At 45.7% G+C, this 16,118-nt stretch overlaps 2 protein-coding genes across 2 annotated transcripts; both read left to right on the top strand.

The window, feature by feature from the left end:
- Positions 1-1,339: 1,339 nt before the first annotated feature.
- On the top strand, positions 1,340-12,663 carry LOC145223852 (desert hedgehog protein-like). Its single transcript, XM_080090255.1, has 4 exons — positions 1,340-4,668; positions 8,499-8,622; positions 8,810-8,944; positions 11,276-12,663. Exons 1-4 carry the CDS (start codon positions 4,009-4,011, stop codon positions 12,058-12,060), a joined length of 1,704 nt encoding a protein of 567 aa, XP_079946381.1. The 5' UTR covers positions 1,340-4,008; the 3' UTR covers positions 12,061-12,663.
- A 1,670-nt stretch (positions 12,664-14,333) lies between these two features.
- LOC145223953 (uncharacterized) lies at positions 14,334-16,111 on the top strand. The gene is made up of 3 exons (XM_080090368.1): positions 14,334-15,132; positions 15,208-15,358; positions 15,527-16,111. Exons 1-3 carry the CDS (start codon positions 14,367-14,369, stop codon positions 15,783-15,785), a joined length of 1,176 nt encoding a protein of 391 aa, XP_079946494.1. The 5' UTR covers positions 14,334-14,366; the 3' UTR covers positions 15,786-16,111.
- Positions 16,112-16,118: the final 7 nt, after the last annotated feature.

Below are 16,118 nucleotides of genomic sequence, written 5' to 3'. Positions count from 1 at the left end.
TCGTCGCCCCCAAACAGTTTAATGAAATACTTACGCATACCGTAATACGCCCGTGGTAGCGAAACTTCCAGACGTCCATTACCAATGTGGCTTTGTCGAGGGGTATTAACCCCGCTTAGGATGGGGGCAGAAGGTGGGGTAGAGGACACTCGACAAACCCGTCGCTCAGCACGGGGGCGGTGACGCAATATGCGAGGCTTGGGAACCGGCTTAAAGTTCTTTATCATGGCGCGATGACGACAGCGTCAGTAGTACCGTGACGCATTTATTCCGAGGGCTTTGTGACGAACATACCTGGATTTCGACTTTGTCAACAAATGTCAAACATTCGACGGACAACTGTTACGCGGTACTTCGTCCCCGTGAGAAAATTGCCCGAGCCATTGTTGGCCTCTAGGCGCGGTCGCACGAAAGGCCCAGAGCCCACTTTCACCGTCCACTCTAAACCCTCAGACGGAACTGAATCAATTTGAACCACCGCCCTGTTTATTTCTAAGTCTCGCTCGCATTCAAGACAAGTGTTCCAGTGACACATGTGCCTGATCTGTAAAACAACAGAAAAATAAAAGAGAATTTCTTCATTGGACTGATTTGACTTTTTTACGTTTTACTTTCTGATTACATCTTGCCTACACTATGACGACATGCTTCGGTTAAAATTGCTCCGGTCCTTTTAGTCAGACAACGAATTTGATAAATTCCCAAATTGAAACAAAACCTCGAGGTGGCGCCAAAGCGTGGTTGCTTTAGCGCCGACAAATATTTTTTTAACTGGTCCAAATCGTTATGGTGTTGACAGTGGGGGTAAAATTAGCCGACGTTTTTGTCCATATTGCCAACAGCTCTTCACAAAGGTCATTTGCGCCATCAGTGTGGAGTGACTGCCTCGCTCCATTAGCATTGCATAATGGCGAAAGTGCTTGTCTCTATGAGTGCTGACGCTCCTTTCTCGCAGCCGTGTTGTTGTAAGCCCTTGGATAACACCTACTCGCCACATCTTTTCAGGCCGGACTTGATGCTCCATTCAGCGTGTTAGTCGGCGCTTTTAAAACTCCGTGTTTGTCTACGAGCATTGTTAAGGTCTATGTTCATCGCGCCTGGCAGTTTAGGAAGCGGGCGGCTCTTGCCCTAAGCGGCACGCAAGGAGTTTAGTTTACGCAACCTTCGTTAATTGCGCGGCGCGCGTAGAGCGTAATCACTCGTAGATTGGCGTGACGCAACCGCGCTTTCCCACGAAGTCAAAAATAGCAGAATGATGTATCTGCGGACGCCCTTCGCAAAGCGACTTGCACATGTCGGGCCTATTTTCGTGTCCGACCCGATGCTGTCTACAAACTTCGCGCAGGTTCTGGAGTGCGACAAGCTCGAGATGAGGTCAGCAGGAAACGACGCCAGGTCACTCGTGGTTACGTGGGGCTGCGGCATTGCCACAGGTAAGGCGCCTTTCCTCAAAACAAGCGTGTGTGGAAAACAATGCGCCCTGAACGAGGAACTGATGAAAGTTTAGCGTGCACGGGTTACTCAGCAGAAAGCCGGATGCTCTTTTCTTAGTGAGCGAATATTAGTTACAAAAAATGTGTGTTAGCCGTAGGCAAACAGCACGCGCCCTCGCGGGATGACCAGACGAACGTTGTCTGTTGATTGTACAGAGTTGACTTGAAAGATGTAAAATCTTTTGTGTCGCGACTCGCTTTTGAAGTGACGCGCGTTCGTCAAACAGCATACGTCATGCGCCTTGTGCACACATCACGTCATCTTAAGGAGGAAACGGCGTGCTTGAGAAAAATTTCTGTCCCGATGTGGATTATCCCGAAGGAAAGGTACCAGTGCCCTCAACTGAAATTGTAACCCGATTCGGTGTTAAAACTTCCAGTGAAGACCCCGGGGGCGCGGTTCCATCCACCTCGACTGTGGTTTCGCGTCTCTGTTAATCAACTCGGATTCGCCAGCTTGCAACTCGCACGATTTTGAAACCACCGCATCACTTGGACGCCAAATGTTGCCGTCGGTAATCAACATTCTCACATCGGCTAATTGATCGTTCTCGCCAGTGATATGCAAGTGACCGTGACAGAGCGGTAACTCGATGAGTTTGTCATGGCTGTGGGTTCGCTTTCTTCCCACATCTCACGATTGTTTGCTTTCACCGCCAGTTCCTGCGGCCATCCGCCTCGTCACAGTCGCGCTCACTTCGCAAACAACGGCGCGGAAACACTGCAAAAAAGTGCCCGTTTCCTCGCTTTTGGCACGACGCTCGACCGGTATTGGAGGCCGCAAAGGGTTACAGGTTTGTCGCGAATTCAAACGACATGCAGGAAATATGCCGGCTTGGCGTGGGTTTGGGTTTCTAGTAAGCTGACCTGTAATGCCTTAGACACCTCTGTTGTGCGTTGCAAACTGTTAGCGCGATCAGTTGCAGAGTGGACCACCCTGGCAAGTACGCAGTAGTGCTAAACTTTCAGATACTCTAGCTGAGTCTTGATACGCGCAGAGTGCACGGCGATTTGGATTACGACATTGCGGCATTTTGTAAGGGTGAGAAATACTACGAGGCGCGGCAGCTCGCACACCACAGCCAGCTGACTTCAAACGCCACGACAGTATCGGTCGTTATTCTGTTTGCTTGTTGGCTCGCAACAGTGTAAAATGTCAAGCGCAGAGCTACTTCAGACCCTGGCGTTTCCGAGTTGGCCAGCAGCACAGTAAGTTTCACATGCAAACAAGCATTGGGCATCGATGGACTGTAGCACGCCCTTTTGAGGGAGTTCGCCGAAATGATAATTACAAACGTCGATGGAAGAGTGTACTCTTTGTCGCATTAATCACTGTAATTATCAGGTGTCGAAAGGCCAGGCACAATAGAGCGCCTATGACCCGCGGACTTTTTGTCCTGACGTCATGGCATTTAACGTATTAATGTTAGTTAAAAGAAGAGAAATTAGCAACTTCGAAAACTATCACAAATTGCGGCGCGCCTTCAGCAAAAGGGTTTCTCACGCATTCAGGTCTGATTCAAAGATAGCTCGGTACGCCTCGGCCAATATCGCTAGGCGAACCACAGAATTCCAATTCGATGCCAGTCGTAAAACAAAGCGGGCAGATAGCAGTCTCTTACTAGCAAACTTTGGTCTCGTTAAAGATACAAGCACAAAGGGAATGCGCCTTTGTTCCACCGTGTGTCCGATCGTAAACGCCACCTATCGAGATTTTTGCGCTGTTTTGATGTCGGAGAGAGAGAGAGTGAGCAAGTGACCTGTTTTGTCTCCTGTGGCATGTGCGGAGGCGCCATTCCGGCAGAAGAGGACATAGACCGTCGTACTATTCCAAGGCGACTCAAGCGCCACAAAGCGTGTCGGTTGGTCCTGAGGCAGGGAAAAAAGGTACACTTGGAATGCAAAATCGCCAATTTCATAAACCTAGATTACATATAAAATGGTCGAACAGGAGCGTGGCGGACATTAGGCTTATTAAACGAGGCTATATGATAGCTAAAGTTACCGATGTTCAGGTTTAAGGAAAGAAGTTATCGTTGTCCAGTTAAAGCTGAAATAAAAGTTTGAGCTATTGGAACGCTGCGTGGGTTTTTGACGAGCTTGTGATTATCGTCGTCCGGCGTGTTTGTTCGAGGCAAACAGAAAACACATAAAAAATGTAAAGTGACAAAAAGCCGAGAGCTCTGTCGTTTCGCTGACAGTTTGGCAGGTCGTAAAAGCGAGTCTTGGTCGCAAAAGCGATCAAAGGTTACAAGCATGCTGATGCAAACAAATCTGACCCGGTTTGGTCGAGATTTAGGGTTGACAGTTTTGGACATTACGTGACTTTGCAGCGAATTCTGAGTTGATTTTATAGTTGTAACTTGTTTACTCTAAAGTGTTATACACGAGTTTTACTTGCGTTGAGGTTTATTTATGTTGTTGAATATATGTGTTGCAGTGTGCACATATTTACTATTTATTTTTGTTAACATGCTGGTATTGGCTATCAAGTTTGCTTGAAAACGGATTTAAAATGGAAAAAGTCGACATAAACCAGGACTGCTCGATGTTGAATTTCGAAGTGCCCGAAACAGAATATTCCAGTGACTTTTTGTCCAAGCGCGGACTCGCCGACAACCAAGCAGACTCTGCAACATCTCATTCACGAAACGCCACAGCGGTTTGCACTTGCCCACAATCGCAAAGTCGGCAACACAACCGATTTACCAACGGACTGCATTGTCAGCATCACAAATCGCCCTCGCGACGGGACAAGCTTTTAAAAGCTCGAAAACTGTGCGCCCGCCATAGTGTGGACAAATACACGATGAAATCATCAGTTAGACTTTGTCTTCACGGCTTCATAATGTGGCTGTTTGTTGCTAATCCCATAATATGCGACATATTACGCGGCGCAGCGTCGTGGACTGACCATCCGTTTGTCGGGCCAAATGTCCTTGCTGCAGCTTGTCGCCCACGCGATCAACCTGGTTTTCCGAGAACCAAACCGATTTCAAGCCCTCTTCTTAAACAAGGTGAGTTCCTCCCCCGATACTCTGAACAGTCCCCAATCGCCAGTGGTCCCGTGAAAGGCCCGGTTCACTTCAATTCGACGCAACTCGTAACGGTCATCACCACCATGATCGTTTTTAAAGATGACGAAGCAAATATGGAAGATCGAAGAATGACCAAGGTGAGACAAAAATCGAGGAATAAATGTTGTTTGTGTAAGAAATAAAAATTTAATCATTGCCGATAAAAAAAAATCGAAATCATATATTGCATGTAAACTTTTAGTATTTGAAAACACTTTAATTTACGTGCTTAATTGTTATCAAATAGGACAAATTACAAATCATGGTAAATTGATTCAGGTAATAATTTCCAGTTCTATTGCCATTGTTGCAACGATTTCCACCTTTCATTCTATGTATATCACAAGTCGGGAAATAAACATTATAACTTGTGAAATTAAATATCATGCTATTAAATATGAGACATTTTTGAACCATTTAGTCCAGAAACGGTTTGTTTTATGTTCGGAAAATTTCGCGTTTATGGCCACAAATACTCCCAATCGCGGAAGCCCACAATGTTTTTCCGCATATTTGAGATATTCATACGATGACGATGCGAAAATATGTAATACACGATATGATAAAAATCGTGGGACCAATTAGCGAGGGCGGTTCAATTTGCGGCCGTTCCCCGTTCGTGAAATAACTTCAGGATTTCGGGATCTGCTTTCTGAAAACTTCAATGGCACGAGCGAAGCCAAGAGCGTGAAGCCATGGGTCTGACGTGGGTCATCGCTAACAGGGTTTAATTTTATGGTCAACCACTTTCACCGCCCTTTCTATTGTCAACGTGTTGGTTGAGACGCGCTTGCTTGCTGTCATGCGAGGACGGATACTTTCTAGAGCCGACATACTCATTCGTAATGGAAATAACTCTTCTTCGGGCAGCTGAGTTACCGCCATCGGGAAATAGCCACTCTCTTTCAAAAAATACTTTCGCCTGGGTCCCCGGGGACGGACAGACTGCGATAATCGCCCGAACCCACGAGGGTCGGGGTCAAAATCCCGGTTACAGGCGATTACGGAAATTGATGGAATAAATTATGGATGCGCTCCTGTTCAAAATCGATTCGTCGAGGAGTTTTAGCACTGCAATCGCTGCCCATCTGGCGATCACAACAAAATCAGATTCTCACTTTGCCGGCGCGAAGTTTTCGTGTTTTTTCCTCGTGTTACAAACAGCGCGATTTTTAAATTCCAGGATATTTCGAGTCGGGCGGATATATTTTTTCACGCGAACTGGCAAAACGTAGACCACGACTGGCAGGTCAACTACTTTGAGAGTCCGTTATTAGTTAAATAAACAATCCCTATAGCCAATGACACGGTGCATGGATTAGGGGCTCAGCTCCCAGATTTGAGCCGATCGCTAGCGCTCACGTTTCAACAGATGGAGGTACTTTGTTTGGCGCACAGCAAGATCAAAAGCGCCGGAATTGCAGCCCTCGCGTTGTCATTTAAGTCCGATTTTAAGTCTGGGGTGTGCCACGAGTCGGCAGACTGTGAAATATTGCCTGATAAACCGTGAATCAGGCAAATCCCTGGACCAGCGAAAAACAAAGTGGTGGTGCGCGGCGGAAAGATGCAGCGGTGAGAGCCAAGCGCCAGTGATGTTATGTCTTCTAGCCAACCATCAAAGTATTAGGGCCTTTATTCGCTGCGCTACTTTTGGCCAAGATCAATGAGTTTTTTCACACCTCACAGATGCTTAAACATACCTCGTTGCGCTGTTTTTTTAACAAAATTTCAACAGGAGCCATGCACCACTGGTCGCCATTTTGAATTTCGATCTGTGCCTCGAGGTATATCAGATCGTCGATTTTCTCACGATCGCCGGTTCTTCCACCGGTCGACCTTGCGAACGCTTAAGGTCTCTGACCTATCCGGGTATAAGGGAACTTAACACGTTTACAATATCGCGTTGTGTAATCGTGTCCCGTCACAATTATTTGGCGACCCAACGGCGGCGTGTTGTCGCCGTATAGACCCCACTCCCTGAAAAACGGTTTGTGACGCTCCGTGACGTCACTATCACGAGTTGGAAATTACGCAGTTAATTGCATGTCTGTCAAACATTGCCGCCCCATGGCTAATCATGCCAGCTGACGTGGGAATATTCCGTTCCACCGTCGAAGGGACCTTCCGATGGCCTTTGTCGAGTCGGATTGCCTTTGTGTTAATGGCAACGCTACGCAAGCAATGGCAATTCGGCAGCTCCGTCACCTGGCCCCGTTCGCGTGTTCGAAGCCGCAAACGTGTTGTATTTACAAATGCGCACTTGAGATCAATATTAGTGGGAACTCTGGGACGGGTCCTATCGTGTAGCACCGTTATCCCAAGTGCTTGACCCGGTATAGCAGCGACTCTGATAGATGGCAATGTACCCTTACGAGTTGAACCTTGAACGAGTGGCTAGCTCGACTTGTGTATCAGTCATCAAAGCGTGCGCCGTCGCTTGTCGGATAAATGCCTTCCGTTGTGCAAACATGTCGATTTACGTTGTTTTGCTGGCGAAATTAAAAATCGATAACAAAACCGCCTTGTACTTGGGGTATTGATCGGCAACCGAAAGTGCTTGAGACTGTCACAGGAAAGCGATCGTTTCGTGCTCGAGCTCGAAATTTGCGGTAAATCGTTTGTTTTATCTTGTATAAACGCAAAAAATTAGGGTCTTTCTCGCAACGCGGAACAACCGCGCATTGACTGTTGGCTGGCATTTGGGTGTAAGTTGATAAAACATTATTGTTAAATACCGTTTCCCTTCGCACGTGTAATTATCGGGTTGGTCGCCCGGGCAAGTGTAATCTCACAATGAACATTTGTCCGCTCGAATACCAGGTCCCGTTAAGGCCGGTCGCCAAACAAAAGTAATTGCATGCCGTTCAATTGTGACACACTTCAGGCAGATGCCAATTTATTAGCCTCATCAGCGTTTGCTTTAAATACAGCGTTGGTGCATCGACTGCCCGGTGATTCCGTCCGCGTTTCGCCCAGCTTTGTCTCAGCCTGGAAAGGCGCGATTTAAATATATTTACAATGTGTCATTTCGTTGTCACGATGCGGCGCGCAAGCGCATATTACTATTACCGCATGGTCAGAAATAGTAGGTCCACTGACGCGCAATCGGTGAGATGTCTAAACAAATCTCGGGCGCGGCTACCGGCCTCTCACACAGCAGGGCGTAGCAAGTGGATCGCTAATATGACAGTTGTGGCGAAACGGCGATAAATTCCCCTATTGCAATCCGCCGCGAATAATTCCACGTTATTGCCTAATGCGCGCGCGAGTCTCTAGGCTTCGCGGTCGATGTCGATTGGAACATTAGCCGTCGCAGGTCGCCGCTAATAGACTTTCCCTTGCCAGGGCTCACGCGGCCAGCGAACGTGAACGCCACACGAAAATTAAACGTCATAACTGGGACGCGGGTGGTTGAGTTTGAAGGAGCCGGTGCGGATGAGTCGCGGGAGTGTCACGCCCCTTGCATGTGTCACAACAAATTCCAACGAAAATGGCCGCGTTTTATGCGGACTCGGATCCTTAACTGTCTTTTGTTACACACGCATCGTGACTTGGAAAGAGCTTTTGTTGCGTGGCATTAAATTTTGTGTGATGCACGCTGCCGCTTTATCCCGCAAGCTTTCACGCCAACCCGAGCGTATCAAATAAGGCCCCCGACGCTAATTTCTTCCGTTTTTCGTCATCTGTCAACTTGCTTCGCCGCCTTTCGGCTGTCGGCAGGGCGCGTGTGCAACTAGTAAACCATTATCGTCTTTCGGCGCCTTTTAAACGTGCTGCCAAACTCCGATACCCGACGAAGGGAGTTGCTTTTTGGGGTGTTAACTTCCATCGTGATTGACGTGTAACGTTTACGCAAGTTTACGTTACACGTCATACGTAGTTGTCCAGACATACGCAAGTTGTTATGGATTTGTATTTTTGTTTTCAGCGATGCGAAGACAAACTTCTCTCGCTGGCGTTGCTGGTAACCAACGAACTCAACTCCAGACTACGAGTAACGGAGGCTTGGGCACCAGAGGGTAGCCACGGTCCCAACTCTCTTCACTATGAAGGTTAGAATTAGAAATCAACAACTCGGAAAAAGTATTGTTTAATAATAATCACTTAAATTAAACAAGCAACAGAATATGTGCAAATTTAGTTATTGGGACCATTTTAAAACTGGCAGTAGACACCCACCAGTAGCCTACTACCTGTTACATATCGTATTTGGTGATAAACCCGTGTTTTTTTGTGCAGGGAGGGCCGTTGATATTAACCTGGCCAGCGGTGATACATCCAGCTACCCTTTCTTGGCTCGGCTCGCTTACGATGCTGGCTTCGATTGGGTCCACTACGCATCGAAAAATCACATTCACTGCTCAGTAAGATCAGGTAAATGATTGTCAGGAAACGACCAAGTGCACCTTGTTTCCGATTCAACACCTTCCTTTAGTATGCGCTACTATCTTAGGGCATTGCAGGCTCCTGTTGCGATTAAGCAATTCCAGTAAAGGTCAAATGGCGTAGGCATGGGGCATTGCGCAAGGACACGTGGAATGTGTTTGTCTCCACGTCCCGGGTTGTTTGTTGACAGTCGCTAGACAATGCTCTGCCTGGAAAGAGTGCGGTCAAACACAAGAGCGCCCGTCGTTAAACCTCCCGACTCGAACCCGTGGCTGCTTACCAAAGTATGACGTTGTTTTGAAAACAAACAAGCGATGACCTTTCGCCGGCGACCCCTGACCCCTACAAAACGACGAGCAATGAACGTTGCGGGCCAGGTCACCGCGAATACATTGTCTTCGTGTTGATATATGGCGGAATGGGCGCGTGATAAGTGTGCGCGCGGAGACGAAGGAAAAAGAAGCAACTGTTGCCGTTTCCGGGGTTGGCTTTGGAAAGGCCGCTCATCAGGTCGTCGGCTATAGAGAGTGATTGTCGGAATGCAGTCCGATCGGAGCCGCGAATCGAGAAATCTAATTTGGGAATTATTGAAGCGCGAGGGTGCGACTTAAGCGCGTGACTGAAATTAGCTCCCAAGTATCGACGTCAGGAATGATGCGACTGATTTTATGCGCACATTCTTCCACTAGTCCGCCTACACGCAAACAAACTTGTAGATGCTTGTGTATCACAGCACTCCAGTGCTTGCTTCGGCCACTCCCTACCCCACCTTGTATGCTCAGCGAAAAGCATTTGCCCATACGGTCCATTTGTGAATAGTTTCGTCAGTCTGTTCGGCGTGACAAGTGAACCAGCTCGCCCGCACTTCGCGCTGTCGGTTCACCCGTGTTCGAGCATGGCATTGTTTCGGGGGGGCTGGGGGCTGCTTGAGGGTAGATCACTTACTTTCGGGGACATGTTGGTTTTCTTTGGGAAGTCAGGCTGTCGCATGCCACCCCTGAAACCCTGCGCCTGTTCCCACGATTTCAGCCCAACGCTTACGTAGCTAGCATGAGGGGCCACCGGGTAAATGACCTTGTCTTCGACTCGCGAATAAATATTTGGTTACGGTGTGGTGGCGGTAAATACAGGCCTTTTTGAGCCGTCGCTGTGTAGTCGTTTGATTGCCGTCACTCCGTGACTGTTAAGAGCGTCATTTGGCGATCCTAATGGACGTGTTTATGGTTTGCTGATGTGGGCAACGTTCTTCCATGCCATTAAGAGCATAGTTTTCAATTTCTAGCTACGATTCGGCACATTGCGCGACTAAATACTTGGCGGCTGGAGATACGGCCAGCGCCTAAGTTTTGTACGCCGAGATTGCTATCCATTAATATTTTATGCAAAGTCGACAATGTATAAGTCGATTATGTCCGCTAGCTTCAGGGGTTGCAAAGTGGCACGTCAAAGAAGAAAGTGCGCCGCCACAACAGCACGTAAATCATTGACCACCGCCGGTCCCGGAGAAAACAACATACGAGAGTCACTTGATCACACCATAACATGGCAATATATACGATTAGGGGAACTGATGCTTGACGGTGTTACCAAGCGACGGAAATGAAGTAATCGAGATCTATGATATTTAACACTCATGCTAAGTACAAGTAACCACGCGGGGGTGCTGAATTTTGTTGACGCTTAAAACCGCTATAGTATTAGGTAGCAACAACGCGGGAGACTCCAACATCAAAAAAACGTTTACTTAACGGTAAATCGTGCGAAAATGTCCAAAAGATGCCACTACGGAATGTCTCGCAGCAGCGTTGGTATAAGCCACAGCCATCAGGACTTTTATCCCCAAAGAAAATATGTCAGGCTCGGCTGGGGCGTCTCGCGTCGCGCGGTATTGTGTCAGGCATCGATTAATGAAAACAAATCGTCAGTTACAAGGCTCTGCGCCCGACGGAGGAGCCAGCGGCACAGGATTAGCGGGGGAATCGAGCGGGGGCCGCCGCGGCGCGAATTTTGCCACGTGCAGTCTCGTCGCTGCGATGAATAACACGACTTCGTGGCGAGATCAATCGCGTGCGCTTTAGTTGGAGTTGAAGTGACAGAGCGAGGTCTGTTGATTTTTATAGGTACAGTCCGCTTTGTGAAAACACTAGGGGTGATGAACGGTTCCTCAAAAGAGCATTGCGGTTGACCACAACGAACGACGGCAGCGTTTCGTGCCAACTACGCACGCGAATTGTTAATAATACAAGATAGGAGATGACACATGTAAACTTACGGGAGAAAATATACAAGACGTTAAAATAAAGTTTCCTTTCATTGCAGATCAGGACGAGGACAATAACTCCATAACCGGCCGATGTTTTCCTGGCGACGCTGAAGTTGTGACCCCCAGTGGTGAGACCGTCCCAATGTCGAAACTTCGAGAAGGCGACCAAGTTCTGTCGATCGACCGATGGGGAAACGTTGTTCCCGACACGGTTCTAACCTTTATGGATTTACAAACCGACCGCAGTTTTCGTCGGGATTATGTTTCGATTGTGACGGAAACCGGCAAGGAATTGCGTTTGACGCCAAGCCACCTGGTGTACGTGTCATCACAAATGGAAAAGATCAACGACGAAAGCCCACTAAGTGCGTGGAACGCTTTCAAGTTCACATCATGGCGAACGAGCTTAAATGTTTCCAGCAAAATCTTAACACCGACCGCGACTTTTGCTGGAAGAGTAAAAGCCGGTCAATACCTGTTCGAACTACCCAACGACGACTGGGGGGTACCGATCATTGGCGCCCCCATGCGACCACAAAAAATCGTACGTGTCGAGTTGACAACATCGAACACTGGTGCTTACGCGCCACTCACAACGCAAGGAACAATTATCGTCAACAATGTCGCTGCATCTTGCTATGCGGCGATTGACAGTGACTTAATAAGTCATGCGGTTATGTGGCCGGTCCGACTTTACCACAGTATTCGGTTGACGTTTGCCGATTTGGTTACCAGTCAATCGGCGATACAAACACGAACCCAAGGCGTCTCATTATACTCTAGACTACTACATGAAGTTGCTTCGTATCTTCTTCCAGAATCCATATTTGTAGGCGCGTGATCTTACGCCACTTGAGGGATCCCAATGGGATCGTATGTATTTGGCACTGTAAATCAGCTTTCGGGGTAAGAAGGCTTTCGGTTCCAGGGTGACCGAGGGCGGTGGTTGGTCGACGAGCGACGGCCATCTCTAGAAATCGTTTCACTTGCACAGTTGTTCTTATATTTTTGTTGTTTGTAAAACAGAAACATATTGTTTTTTTTATGTATTGTTGTTTTAATTTTTAATGTAAGTTATTGTTTATTTTTTATGTCGCTCAAATCAAGTATTACTCGCAAACGTGTTGACTTGTTTAATATTATCCTGTCTTGTACGCCTCTTTGTATTGTTTGACACGGGCCGCTGAGCGTTCGGCGGCAAACATTAAAAACTTTCTGTCGTAGTTCTTCATCGTTGAAAAGTTCTTCACTTGATTCGTCCGAACCAACATTTTTGATACATTGTTGCTTTGTTTGTGAGCGCCAAGCCAGTTCCCCTTTGCCCCCCTACAAACATTCATACCGACATGAGCTTGTGCATGGAATGCGAAGCGTTAATCTATATGGTAGCTTTGCGACAGTGGTGTAATTCGTGGTTCAATACAGACTTTCCACAACGCGATAATGGTATTTCAGCGTGTGCTAACTCCCACTGAAGACATGTGAAGATCATGTACTACCAAGCTTCCGGGAAAGATTAATAGATAAGGGCAGAACTTTCGCAAAGGCTGCATATAATAGTGAAATGTCAGAGCACAAGGACGAAGTATGCATTTTACAAACAATACAGAAACTTTAAGTTACATCGAGGGATCCAACGCAACAAATGACTCCGAAAGATGGAGGTAAACGAGTAATATAATTACCTGTACAATATTTCAGCTGTTTAGTGCATTCCATATAGCAGGGATCGGCAACCTTTTAAGCGGCGCGTGCAGATTGACTTGTTATTTCCATGTGGCAATGACTCCGCCTGCCGACATTTTTGTGGGTAATAGTGGTTTGTGCCAGGTGGCCTTAAAAGTAAGCAGAAAACAGAGTGTTTTGCAGTATAACAGGGTAAAATATTACTCAGTTAGCGTGTCAGGGGTTGCCGACCCCTGCCATATACAGCTTTGGTCTGACTGCTGTGTTGCAACTTAGTTAACATACAGCAGTAACTAATTATTTTTTGAATGTAAAAGAAGCCTAAATCAGAGTTTAGACGAGTATTTTGATGTAATTTTTGTTAAAAGTTTAATTATGCTACAATAGAATAAAATTGTCATTAAATACATTTCCTACCTGCTTAAACATGATAAATATGCTCAGATGCACAGATGGTTTCAATTCATAGTACTATTTGACAGTTTGACGTATGTTTGGGTATAAGAGATTAGAGGGGAAATGTTCCGAATGGGTACAATGGTATAGTTTCTACACAGAAGGCTATATTGAACTCGCTAATGCTATAAACCACACCCCATAGAACCTACTAACGTTGCAGAGAGTGTAACTTGTGCTCCTTTCAGCAGAAAGTTTCTGTCGAGAAAACCATCCTGGAGAATAGTGGTGGTGGCAATCGTGATGTCTGTCGTCGCTGTTTCCGTCGTTGTCTCCATCTGGCACTTCGCTCCAGGAACATCCAAGCAGACGCCGGATCAAGACATCCGACTGCAATACGGAACTAGCACAGAAAAAAGAACAAGGTCATCTACAGCCTCAACAACAACACCAAAGACACACAAGAGTCCACTTGGGCCTGAGTGTAATGGATGCACATTACGAGATTTGTTCGATGTCAAGGATTATGTCAATGCGATGAAAGACCACCTGGATGCCCAATACAGCACTACAAGAAGTGAACTGGACAAACTTGTCAAGGAAGTAGCATTAAGCAGACAAGAGGTTACCAATGTATCCGCAAACTTAATTGAGGATGTTAAGAAAATGATAAGGAAAGCCCTTGTAAACAATTCCGATTTTAATAGCAGAGGATTATTACGAAACCATTCAAGTGACGTTGAGTCTACAACGGGGTCAACTGAATTTGAAAGTATGACACAAATTATTAATGAAGATCAAAATTTTACAACAGATTTCTTAAAAAATCGTACCACAGAAATTATGACCCAAATGATGACCCAGCAACGTTTGGTAGATTCGAAACGATTTGCAAGCATTGAAGCACAGATAAACAGCTCAAATCTGGAAATGCAACAGCTACTAAAAGCACAAGCAAATTTGCTTCACGCTTTTAATTTTACAATAAGAAACTGGATTTCTTTAAACATGGAAGAGAAAATTGAAACTCTCCAAAGAAAATTTAACTTGTCATCGAACGTGACGATGCAAACAGTATCAAGGCTGGTTCATCACGAAATAACTGACATGAAACTAGAAGAAAAGCTTAATATTACAGTTAACGCACTGGTGTCCAACAGGTCAATGCATAATTCAAATCAACTTTCCCACGCAGTGAAACTTGCAAGGAACGTTTCACGAATCGAAAGTTTAATAAGGCAGAATAACATTTCGACGCTTGCTGAAGCTCTGGGAAAACTCACTGAACGGTTTGAAACAAATGTTACACTCTTGCAACAAAGCGTAGTGCAATTGGACAAGAAACTTACAATAACGACGAACCATAAAGGGAAAATCGGAACCACAGAAAAAATAAGAGCAGAAAATGTAGATATCTGTGACCCCACAAAACGTCTACGGCCCGAAAACCTAAATGAACTGATGCAAATATTGAACAATGCTATCCACCAACAATGTTTATCACGAAATCAAACGTTTCTGCTTCGACACCAGATCCAAAGACTTACTACAAATGGACTTCAACATTCTGCCAACGTTACACAATATTTGAGAACCCAACGGCGCCAACTTGGTTTATTCATTCGAAATCTGGTATCACAGGAAAGTTCTACCAGGAGCAACAGTGTAGCTTTATTGCGAAATCGGTTTATTGCTCAGCAGAAAACAAATCAACAACAGGTGAACCAAATTACAGCCAGAGTTTCAGCATCTAACAAACAACTTCAAAGTCTGTCCGAGACTGTGCAGCATGCTAGAAATGTCAGCAATCAGTGTGAACAACAATTATCTAGTAAGTTGACATAAATGTGTACATTGGTCTGAACATGACCCATTGAACAACATGTAACAAAAAAGGTATTTGCAGAAAAGCTAGACAAAGGCTGGATTCAAGCGCCAAACGGATACGCCTACATGCTGACTGGAGACACATCAACGTGGTACACCGCTATTGTTACCTGCGTTTCGAAACAAGGACATCTCGCATACATTGGTCTGCGTAATCCACACGTTTATAAGTAGGTCTTTAGAGTTTGGATAACACAGGGTATCACATTAGAAAATGACCATAACGGTTATAATGCGCGTTCCGATACCACTAACATTTAATTTTTGCTTAACTAGGGCGTTTTAACATAGTTACAGGCAAACTTTCAAACATTATCAATCGACACGTATTTTTGCAGATTTATTTATGAATCTATTATTCTTCCTGCAAACAAAAATGTGTGGATCGGACTCGACAACAGTAGGTCGACTCAAACGTGGAAGTGGTTGGATGGTCAAGAGCTGACCAGAACTCAAAGCAAATGGGCAGGAGGACAACCGTCGCTATTTCGTCGCGCACAGGCATGTGCTGTAATTACACCCTTCTTAGGAAACTGGAATGACTTGTCATGTATCGGTACAAGTTATGCGCTGTGTGAAAAACTATCCCGCCCTTAGATTAGTTGATATCATTTCTTTATGTCTGTTTTCACTTGTAATTATGCTCGCTTTTTCCCACGAAGTAAAAATTCGATTTCTATGTTTTTGTTAAATATTTCCAATGTAGCGAACGGTAATGTATTATTTTTCAATGTTCATTTTGTTTTGGTCTTTGCGAAAATAATTCCATATTTTAAAAAGTGTAGTCGACATTGCAAAAGTCAGCAGAACAAATTACATTAGTTTGCTCATTTTACGCTTGAATTTTGCTCTCAACATGTTTTGAAGTGTACGTAAAAATGAGAATCCACGCGTGTGTTCGAATGCGTCACAAGTCACACTTGAATTATA

This window comes from Phallusia mammillata, chromosome 4, assembly GCF_965637545.1.
Source record: "Phallusia mammillata chromosome 4, kaPhaMamm4.hap1.1, whole genome shotgun sequence".
Lineage (NCBI taxonomy): Eukaryota > Metazoa > Chordata > Ascidiacea > Phlebobranchia > Ascidiidae > Phallusia > Phallusia mammillata.
This window is presented reverse-complemented; position numbering and strand designations above follow the sequence as displayed.